Source organism: Rattus norvegicus, chromosome 3, assembly GCF_036323735.1.
Source record: "Rattus norvegicus strain BN/NHsdMcwi chromosome 3, GRCr8, whole genome shotgun sequence".
Lineage (NCBI taxonomy): Eukaryota > Metazoa > Chordata > Mammalia > Rodentia > Muridae > Rattus > Rattus norvegicus.
In genome coordinates this window covers 184,734,880-184,746,623 of record NC_086021.1, presented here as the reverse complement: position 1 = coordinate 184,746,623, position 11,744 = coordinate 184,734,880, and the positions used below count along the sequence as shown (strand labels likewise).

The 11,744-nt window shown below is 39.4% G+C and overlaps 1 protein-coding gene across 1 annotated transcript; it reads right to left on the bottom strand.

Annotated features, from left to right (window-relative positions):
- Positions 1–5,079: 5,079 nt before the first annotated feature.
- LOC120101824 (zinc finger protein 700-like) lies at positions 5,080–10,447 on the bottom strand. Its single transcript, XM_039106745.2, has one exon. The coding sequence runs from the start codon at positions 9,108–9,110 to the stop codon at positions 8,214–8,216; it is 897 nt and encodes a 298-aa protein (XP_038962673.1). The 5' UTR covers positions 9,111–10,447; the 3' UTR covers positions 5,080–8,213.
- Between the last annotated feature and the right edge of the window lie 1,297 nt (positions 10,448–11,744).

Here is an 11,744-nt window from a genome sequence, read left to right as displayed (position 1 = left end):
GGGGATGATTTAAGTTTGTAAACAAAGATTCCACATATCTGTATATTACAGGTCCTAAAATAGGAATTTATCATGCACTGTTTCAAGCTGATCTTCCAAAATTAAATATCCAGCAATCTACTTTTTTAATTACATGTATTATTTAGTATGTGATGTGAAATTACAAATTTTTCACCCTGCCTGAATCAGATACTTCTCCAGAACGGCGACTGCTATAGTAGACTCCCGTCAACTTTGGTCGTTGATCTAGCTATTTCCCGCCCTTTTTCATCTGACAGTTAACAGAGTACACAATTCCCCTGGTTCTCATGTGAAGGTAGAAGAAATGGACTGTTCATTATATGACTCAAATGAGCAAGTATAAAACACCATTTTGCTTCATTCCTTTAACTCAAGAATTTAGGCATTTCCAGCAAAAGAATGCAAGGTCTTGGGGAGCAATTGACCAAGATCAAGGCTACCTGAGTCTGAGGCTAGTCTAAGACTACATTGTCTGAGAATCATTTCTATAAAGAGCAGAAGATGCAGCTCTCTCAGAGGTAATACATACCAGAAAGAAATCACTTCCCATATAATTGAAATATCAACAAGCAAAGGTCTTTTTAATGATACCATGGGCTCCGTTATGTGCAATGCTAAAAGAGGAGCTAGCCAAAAAACAGTGTTTTGGATTCCACATATGCAGCGATGGATGATTTTCTATCCAGAAAAGGCCTCAGGTTGTTGAAATACAGTTTAAATAAGGACTGCAGGTCCTACCTAGGCAGCTAGCAGATTTACATAGCAAAGATCCACAGAATCAGTTCTTAAGTGCATGTGAGTCCTGAAATAGTTTCTTTTCCTGTTATTGAGTCCTGATTTGGAGGTCCAGAGGATGACAAAGCTAGGAAAGGTAGAAGGTAGAATGTTCAGCAGCTGTGGTGGTTAGATCATTCACAAGATGTGTCTTATACCAAGTAAGCTTCTGAAGAGTAGCGTCTTTTATAGGGAATAAGTAGGACCAAGTGGAAATTTTTATGAAGCAATCAGTAACTCTCATACAATGGTACAAACTAAGGAGAAGTCTAATAAAACAGTGCTGCACAAAGTGAACCCTAAGTATCCAAAACACGTCCTTAGCCAAGTCCATAGTTGACTTGGAACTGATAATCATATCCATATGGCAGACTAGGCCTCAATGTTCTTTGTGTCACCTTGAGCATGTTGTTAGGGTCCTGTTCTTTGATACCATCATGGGCCTTATCGCTGAGTGTAAACAAGATTTGTCCCCCTTTTTATGGTTTGTAGACAAATATCTGAAAAATCCTGCTAAACAAACATATATACTACTATCCTAATCTTAAAGAGGACTGCTTAGCATACTCCATACCTGTGAGGTGTTTATAAGCAGTTCTACCTCAGCTACATTCTACTTAGTGTCACTTATTATAGCCTAAGCGTTGGTAAATCATTACATTCTCAATTCTACTCATGTACTACACAGCTTATAATTAGAGTACTACACAACACACGAGATATTTAACAGTCTCCAAAATTCAACTCAAATGGACCTTGTAACTGTTAACTACGAATGTCAGAACTTTTAGAATATAGTTTAAAACCCGGCGTTTCAGGGTTGATATCCTGCCAAGTATATTTCTCAACACAAGAGGCCACCATAACGATTTCGGAGAAATGCAGGTTCCATAATAAAGTAAATCAGTATCCAACCTCTGGTAGAAGGAAAGACTGCCACGGACCTCACAAGTGGCTGCATTAGTTCTGGCTGCCACTTTCCCTGCAGCCACTGGGAGGAACCATTACACATGTATCCTTTGCTAAGCAGCTTCTCCTCCTGTTTGTGGACTTGATTTTGTCACTTACCATGTCGGGCGTTCTGACCTCCTCTCACAGCACCCAGAAGAGTGACTCAGCATGTACCACCAGGAAGCACTCAGAGGGGCTGAGTTCCCAAAGGAAGTTGCTGACCTTGTACCTTGAAGAGCCACCTCCTCAGCTGACTGCTAACTCCCTCTCGAGGTGCTGATTGGCTAGTGAATTTTGAGTGACATCAGCCTAATCCTTAGGGTTCGAGGGTTTTAAAGAGACACAGCATAGTGATTCCAGCCTAGGCCAATGTTTTGCAATACCAGCAGATCGCAGATCGGAATTTCAGCAGCACAACCGCTTTTCTTCCAATAGCTTACCTGTCTGTCCTCCAGTCAATCTCGCTTGTTCTCTTGTTCCTGGTTTTGTTCCCAGCAGTTAATCCATGCAAGTAGGAAGGAATGATTTGACCTCTATCTACACTTAGAAGAGTGAGACCCCAGACAGAAATCTCAGACTGCAAGTTGATTTAGGTCCACATGTACCCAGATAAACTACTTTTTGAGTAATAGAAGGTGTTCTGAGTTAGACGCTATGAGAAATTTTTATTCTGCTTGTCTATAAATGCAACTGGAGAATTCAAAAATGTATGCAGTGTTGCAAAGTTTCTCTGCCTCCCCAGTGTCCTGATTGCTGTGACACTACCAAGGGACACAAACACATTAGATGATGACAGAAGTGAGAAGGCAGGGGGCATCTCCAGAAGGAATGAGAGGCTGCGGAAGGGCTCCTCTAGGATGTGCCAGAGACCTGGAATGGGGGATGCTCCATGGAATGAGTGAGTGTGATGGTAGCTGAGGCTCACTCCAAGGAGTATGTGATATGGAGCCTGAAGTGACCACCTCCTGTAACCTGACAGGACTCCCAATGAAGGACTGATCATACTAACCCATCTACAAAACCTTCCTGTCTACAGGAGGTGCAGGGACAAAGAAGGAGTGGGGTCTGAGGGAGTGGAAAACCAATCACTGGTCCAACTTCAGATGAATCGCACGGAGAAGAACCAATCCCTGACTGTATTAATGATACTCTGCATCCTGACAGACAGGGGCCTAGCCTATCTGTCCTTTTAGAGGCTCCAGGCTGCAGCTGTACAAAATGGATATACACCTGAGGGAGCTCCAGAAGTTTGTGATATATTTTTAGGAGAAATTGAGGAATCTGGGGGTAATAAGAACTTCATACATAGACCAACAGAGTTAATTGACCTCTATACTTAAGGGTTGTCAGAGAATTTTCCACAAACCAAAAAGCATTCATGGACTGGACCCGTGCTACCCTCTGAAAACATGCATAGCATATGTGCAGCTTGGAGCTTTTTATTCAGGTAGATTCCCCAACAACTGTAACAGAGACAGTCGCTCAGTCTTTTGGCTGTCTGTGGCATCTGTTCTCCTAACATTGATGCTTATTCTCATGGAAATGGTAATAATGTAAAAACAATAGCTTTTATAAGTTTATGGCTATATAATATTTTGTTCAATATATTTAGGAACCCTTCCCATTTCTTTGCTTCTTGTTTAAAAGTAAGGCCTTTTCCAAATTACACCTTAAAATAGCTGCCAAGCTATAACTTATAAAATCACCATAACCAGACACCCAGATCCAAGTATCAGGATGATGACTGTTCACAAAATCTTCCTGCTGAAATGAGCTGATGAATTTCTTAATGGGGAGAGGAGGGGTAGGAAAATTATAATAAATTTGGATAGAATTAAGAAAGCTAGCTTTACTATTTGTTTTCCAGTCTCGGCATATCTTGGAGAATCGGGGTTTGGTTGACATTCTGGAATCTATCTGAAATGCTGATAAACTGAGTACAGTTTGCGTCAGCAGCAATTTCTGAAACTGTTCTGGAAGCCAGTCTCTGGAAAAGGCATCACAAAGCAGGTAGCTGGAATAGCAGGCCATTTCAGCCTCCCTGCAAATGATTCTTGTCCAAGCAGAACATTCTGCAATGTATGAATGTCACAAACAAGATTTTAGTACTTTTAAGATCTTTCCATGCATTGTGCAAGGCGCACAGATCAGCTAAGATGAAATTTTGCTCCTTGTTTGAAAAGTTGAAAGACAACTATCCTTTTCTGAGTAAATGTGATCAATAGTCAATTGTAATAAATCGTCAGTCATGCCACGTGTAGGATTTCACTATGAATCTTAACTGTTCCACAACCAACAACATGTCTAATTTTAGCTCAAATTTTGGATACAGACATTTTTATGTCTAGACCAGTTACAGGGCTGTTCCCATGTAAAACTATCAGCAAATCAAGTTGTCTGTACTGTTTGATTTCCTCAAACTTTTCTTTTCTGTATCCTAGAACTTAAGTGGGGTTTCCCCCATCTTATTGGATTCATAAAACCAGGAAGGGGTTCAAAACCTTTTCTTTTCTTCTAAGAACACAAATATAGAGGCTCTTTCCCATAATAGCATGTCGTTGGTCCAGTAACCCAAAATCTCAATGGTAAAGATTGATTCAATTAGCAGCCTCCTTTTTCTTCAGTCTTGATCCCTTTTGAACTCTTTTCCAAGGATTTTTAATATAACCACCAAACTTATAACCACATGTTTTGATAAAGAATTCAAAACAATCAAAACATCTAAGTAATTGTTATTAGTTTTTGAGACAGTGCTCCTGGTTCAGGGACAAAAAAAGGGAGTCCCTCCCTGTTTGTACATGAGAAAAAGGCCTAAGTTTATAGTATTTGTCTGGCATAAGGTTATTCTACCTATTCCCTGCTCTTCATGCACATTTTGAGATCAAAATATTCTATGTATTTATTTATGCCTACTTAAATTCTCCATTCTATGGAACTTAATATCTCTATCAGGATAGTTACCTGTATCTATAAATCTACATTTATATACCCTTCCACTTTATATAACTTGAATACACATCCTTTCCTATGGATTTACTTCAGATAAATTCCCTTCTACTTACTGTGTAAGCCTATTTGCAGACTCTTAATTTGTCACACCTGGCCAAGCAATTCCATCACTGCTGTGTAGCTATCGGTCAAACAATCCAAGTGCCTTCCCTGGCACAGACTTTCTCAGATTTTCTTTAAAGCACTTTTCATTCATTCTTCATTGTGTGTAGATTAATACCTCATTATTATTTGTTGAGATAGGATTTCTCTCTATCTCCCTGCCTTTGTGTCCTCTATTTCAGATCAAAGGCCTGGATTACTTTATTACAGATATAATTTAAACACATACAATTACCATTATATTTTTATCCTTAAAAGTAATTAAACTAATATCATCTATCTCTCTCCTTTGCTTATCGGATAATAGAAGGCAGGCAGCCTCTCCCACCGACCTCTCTCTCTGCCTTCTGGGCAACTATCTCTTAGTACCACATGGGCTTCCTGCACTTCTGAGCTTAAACATCCTGAGTCAGACAGAAATCTTTAAGAAGGGCCCGTGATAAACCCCACCCCTGCTACCCAGCTTGCCTGAGACGACTTGAGGAACTTTGCTGTGTCCCAGCTCATGCCACGAACCCCAGAATTATGCAAAAGTTCAAGCACACCTGTTGTTCTAGTGCTGAACCTGCACAGCTTGATGAACAACCATGTGGCTCCGGCAAAACCAGCAACTCTGCTAACAATCCAAGTTTTTCCACCTCCCAATCTCACACCATGGCCTGTGTTTTCCGTTTTAGAATCTTCAATTAAGTTTTAGTACTGAAATCAAGCCTACAGTTGAGACATATTCTGTAGAGGTGGTTGGTTACTCAGCTCTACAAGTGGACACTACCTGCCAGAGTTCCTGGCTGTCCTGTCAAATGCTATGGATTCTCAAATGAAAGACAGAGAGACAGACAGACAAACAGACACACACACAGAGGGAGAGAGATAGGGAGAGACAGAGACAGAGAGAGCACTCTGTATTTAATATGCATAAATCAGCTCAGTGGCAGGGCCAGTCCCTATTTTCTACATTGATAATTCCTCCCCTGAGATAGTTCTAACTTATTACTTACTAAAATCTATATCCCATCTTTGCTATTCACAACCAACCTGAGGAGACACCACTGAGGCTACTCTTCTTTGGCACTTACATGTAGGGCACTCCGTCCTTCTCAGCTCTCAAATCTGCATCCAATTCCTTTCCTGGCATGGTGATCCTCTTTTGTCCCCTTGCCCTTGAATCCAAATGTGATTCCTTTGTCTCTGCCTAGACATTGGTCTCTGGCAATTTTATAAATTAGAACCAGTTGGGGAAAGAGAATCTCAGCATCTCAAATGCAGGATTCTCATGCCATTTGGTAACCAATTTATCACAAGAGTGAATTAAAACAAATCCATACAATTTGAGAAGCAACAAACAAACAAACCAGCCCAAGCCCCAAGTATACCTTTATTTTTAACACCCTTCATTTAGTCATATGTGGAAACTTAGTTCTAGTTCCCAGGCACAGAGGTGTTGTAGAGTGCCCATTGGCAGACCACCTCCCCTTATTCAACATTTTGTTTTTGAAAACATAATGACTGTCTGTAACAATGCCCACTGCTGTTTATCTTGTGCTCCTCAAAACATAATGCATATTCCCTAACACCAAAGAACAAATGAATATCATTGATTAAACTGTAACACCCACATCCTAACAGTTGACACAGTAAACTACATAAGCACCTGCCCCTCAATCCTGGACAGTGGAAAATGTAGCTGAACTTGCACAAATGTTTCTGTTTCCTCTTAATTTTTTTTATTTGTTTAATCTTTTTTTGTACAGTCCAGACTTATCGCCCTCCCTTGTCCATACTTTGACTGTTCCACAAGGCACACCTCCTCTCCCCATCTCCAAGAGGATGTCTCCATCTCTCCATCCCACTCTCAAAGGTCCCAAGTCTCCAGAGGGTTAGTTGTATCTTCTCTGAATGCGTGCAGACCCAAGTGTCCTCTACTGCATGTGTTGTGGGAGTGGTCATATCATGTATATGCTGCCTGGTTGGTTGAGCAGTGTCTGAGACATCCCAGGGGTCCAGGTTAATTGACATGGCTGGTATTCTTATAGGATCACTCTTCAGTCTCTCCCAGGTTTTTCCTAGTTTAACCACAGGCATCAGCAGTTTCTGCCCATTGGTTGGGTGTGAATGTCTTCATCTGACTCGTTCAGCTGCTTTTTGGGTCTTTCAGAAGACAGCCATGATAGACCGCTGTTTCTAAGTATACCATAGCATGAATAATAGTGTCAGACCTTGGTGCCTCCCACTGAGCTGGAACACAATTTGGACCTCCTTTTGCTTACGCTCTTCTCCATTTTTGTTCTTTCAGACAGGGAGAATTCTGGGTCAGAGGTTTTGATTGTGGGATGGCAGCTCTACAACACTCTGGCTCACAGTGGTTAGGCAGGTATCTTACTTGTCACAGTTTAGACTCTGAGTTCATTTTCTGTCCATGATCCAGGAACAGATTTATTAAAACAAATTCCTGTCATTTTCATCACCTGCATTTAAGTTGTGTTGGAATTGAGAGGACTCCATTCCACAAAGATTTTACCACATTGTTTACACTCATATCTTTACAGTATGATTACTTTCATGATGATAAAGACTGTAGAAAAGTGCAAAAGATTCAACATGTTCAATGCCTTCATAGGGATTCTTTTATTTTTTTTGCTATGATGATGATGTGTGAAAATTGAAAAGACTTCACCATATTAAATGCATTCACAGAGTTTATCTCCAGTATGGATTGTTTCATGTGAAGACTGTAGGCATAAATGGAGGCTTCACCATATTAAATGCACTCACAGAATTTCTCTATGCTAAGGTTTATTTTGTGCATTTGACTATGACTGACATGCGAAGGCTTTACCACATTACTTATAGTCACATGGTTTCTCACCTGTTTGTCTTCTTTTATGTATTTGAAAGATGATTGCAGTGTACAAAGGCTTCATCCCATTGATTATATTCATAGGGTTTCTCTTGAGTGTGTCTTCTTTTACTTACTTGGAGAGTACTGTGACTTGCAAAAGGTTTACCACATTTTTTATATTCATAGGGTTTCTAGGTAATCTGTATTATTTTATGTGCTAGGAAATGACTGTTTTGGGCAAAGGCTTTACCACCTTAGGTACAGTCAGCAGTTTTCTCTAGTATATATTCTTTTATGGATTTGAAGATGATTGTTATGTAAAAGGGCTAGAGAACATTGATGACAGTCATGAGGTTTCTCCATAGTATGTGATTGTTTATGTATTTGGAGGCCACTGCTTTGTGAAAATGGTAGAAAACCATATTGGTTTACATTCAAAAAGTCTCTCTCTTGTGTGTATACATTTAAGATTTTAGAGACCACTGCTTTGTGAAAAAGCTTTACCATATTGGGTACACTAAAAGGGTTTCTCTCTTATATGCTTTCTTTCATGTTTTTGCAGATGACACTTTTGCACAAAGGCTTTACCACATTGCTTACATTCATAGGGTTTCTCTCCTGTGTGTGTTCTTTTATGTAACTGGAGATTACTTCTTCCTGCAAAGGTTTTACCACATTGGTTACATTCATAGGGCTTCTCTCCAGTATGTGTTTGTTTTTGGAGAGTACTTCTTTGTGCAAAAGCTTTACCACATTGATTACATTCATAGGGTTTCTCTCCTGTATGATTTCTTTTGTGGTTTTGTAGATGACTCATTCGAGCAAAAGCTTTACCACATTGGTTACATTCATAGGGTTTCTGTCCTATATGTATTTTTTCATGTTTTTGGAGAGCACTTCTTTGTGCAAAGGCTTTGCCACATAGGTTATATTCATGAGACTTTTCTCCACTATGTGATCTTTTATGTATATTGAGAGTACTTCTGCGTACAAAAGCTTTACCACATTGGTTACATTCATAGGGTTTCTCTCCTGTGTGTGTTCTATTATGTTTTTGGAGACTACAGCTTTGTGCAAAGGCTCTGCCACATTTGTTACATTCATAGGGTTTCTCTCCTGTACGTGTTCTTATATGTCTTTGGAGATGACTGCTTTGTGCAAAGGCTTTGCAACATTGGTTACACTCGTAAGGTTTTTCTCCACTATGTGTTCTTTCATGGTTTTTGAGATGACTCCTTTTTGCAAAAGCTTTACCACATTGATTATATCCATACAGCTTCTCTCCATTATGCCTTTGGGTATGACTCTGATATGCCAAGGTTTTACCATATTGAATAAAATTAGAGGGTTGCTTTCCCATAAAACTTCTTTCATGCCTGCAAATACAATTGGTAAATGGAAATTTTTCTTGCATTGTTTTTGTTCCTGGTTTTTTTTATCTCTATGAATTCATTTCACATTTGGATTAATAGTAAAGTGCAAAGTGATCTTAACATAGTATCAGTTTGTTTACATTCAAAGGTGTTCCCTTTCATTATGGGTTTTCTTGAATGTTTAAGTCACGTGGAATAGAAGAGCACTGATTACATGAAATTTATCCCTTAATTTTTCTATAAGAGATTATTCACATATTTGAAGAGAAAACAATGAACACATAGCTTTTGCAGTGTGACTACAAACATAAATTTTACTATTATGTGAGGAATTCTACACTTGAAACATGAACCAAGGCAAACATAAACATTTCTATACTACTAATCTCATAAAGATAATCAGCAACTTTGAATTTGTAAATGACCCCCAAAATGGTCAAAAACTAATGGTTTATGAATTTATACCATATTAAGACACTCTACTCAAAGTAGGATTATACTGTACATCTTCTAATTTTTCTGGAAAAGAGAGAGGTACGTTGCCTCTTTCAGTTTCTCTATGCTCTCATGGCTTGTATCTCTAGTGACATATGACATCCATATTAAAAGAAGAATAACAAGTGAAAGAGTTCCAAATTTCATTCACACAGTTTGATTTTTTTCCTCATAGAGATGTGGTATAGGGAAAAGTTTTCTCCACAAAACCATTCGTGAATCTCATGAAATGTCCATCTCACTAAATTCAGCAGTGTTATTACAAGAATATGGTTAACAACAGATTTACTATGGATTCTTTACTAATTATAAGGTTTTAGGCATATACTTATGAACTACTCAATATGTTTCCCTTTTGCAATAGCTAAGAGGTGTGAGACTGAACCAAGTGAAAGTTCTACATTCTGGCTCTACTGTGCTTGATTCAAATGGTGACATATCTGTTAAGATATAGTGTTTGTGTCTTCCTAATTAAGAAATGCCTTGCAAACACAAATTAGATACCTGATATCGGAGTACATAGTGTGTGAGATTTGGTAATCATTCATTACATAATGCAGTGAGTATTTTACACCGTTCCTTTTCTTAAAAACTTGCAGGACATATTACAAATCTTTGGGATGCATTTTCTTATCAGCATGCACATGAAAATTACCTTCCATGTCTTCTAAAACTTTTAAAATATTCTTCACTAGCATGGTCTTACCAAAAGTAGCCTAAAAAATGGTACCAGAGAAAGTATGGTACATTATTGGAAATTAGGCAACATATAAGTTACTGCATCAAGTGAACTTTAGAACCATGATTGATTTATTCACCCCATTCTTCCTCATCTTCAAGACAAATTACAAAAACAAATAACAATAACCAAAATCAGCTCTGCTTACATTTTACAAAGTGAATAATAACATTCCTTGCATTACCTATAGCAGTGAGATTCCTACAGGTCTCCAGCATCACATCTTGGTAGAGACTCTTCTGAGAAGGATCCAACAATGCCCACTCTTCCTGGGTGAAGTTCACATGCACATCATCATAGGTCAGTACATCCTGAAAGATCCAATACATGTGTACATATCCCAGCGTGATACCACCTTCCAGTTTCCATCTGTGCCCATAGGTGGGGCTGTCCCAAAGCCCTCCAGACCCAATACCTGCCTACAGAGGTGGTCTGTCAGGAAAATTCTCACTCCTAACCCATAGGTGAGATCCCACTTTTTCTCCACTCACTGTCCAAAGGGAGAAACACCAGGAGCGCACAGGGTATAGGAACTGCAGTGCACACTGGGATGGGGCTCTTCCACTCTCCAACTGCTCCCAGAGCTGGGGCTGTCCCATAGTTCTCCAGACTAAAAAACTGCCCACAGAGAGCTGGTTTCCTAGGACCACCCTCACTACTAAGCACACAGAGGGAAACCCAACTCCCATATCCCCTGCATTCTCTACAGATTGTCCAAAATATTACTTCTGAAACATGCAGGGCCCTGGAGCTGCAGGGCGCCTGGGAGAGGACCCATATGGTCTACATCTGCTTCCAGAGCAAAGATTATGTCATAGCTGTCCAGACCCAAAATAAACACAGAGAGCAATGGTCTCCCAGGAGAACTCTCATTCCTAAGATCACTAGCACAGGGGTCTGCAGGAGGATCAAGCTACAGTCAGAAACAGGAAGAACAAAAACATCAGAGTTAAACAGATGGCAAGTAGCAAGCCCAAGAACCTATGCAATAGAAAACAAGACTACCCGTCACCATCACAACACAGTTCTCCCACCACAACAAGTACTGGATATACCAAAATCCCAGAGAAAAAAGACTTGGATTTAAAATCACATCTCATTCTCATGATAGAGGATTTTAACAAGGACATAAATAACCCCCTTAAGCAATACAGAGCACATATAAACAAGTAATAGCCTTAAAGAGGATACACAAAAATCCCCTAAAGAGTTACAGAAAACACTTAGAAAGAGGTGAAGAAATAAAACAAAACCATCCAGGATCTAAAAATATAAAGAGGCACAATAACGAAACCACGAAGAGAGACAACCCTGAAGATAGAAAACCTACGAAAGAGATCAGGAGTCATAGACACAAGCATTGCCAACAAAATATAAGGGAGTGAAGTGAGAATCTCAGGGGCAGAAGATTCCATAGAAAATATTGACACAACAGTAGTAG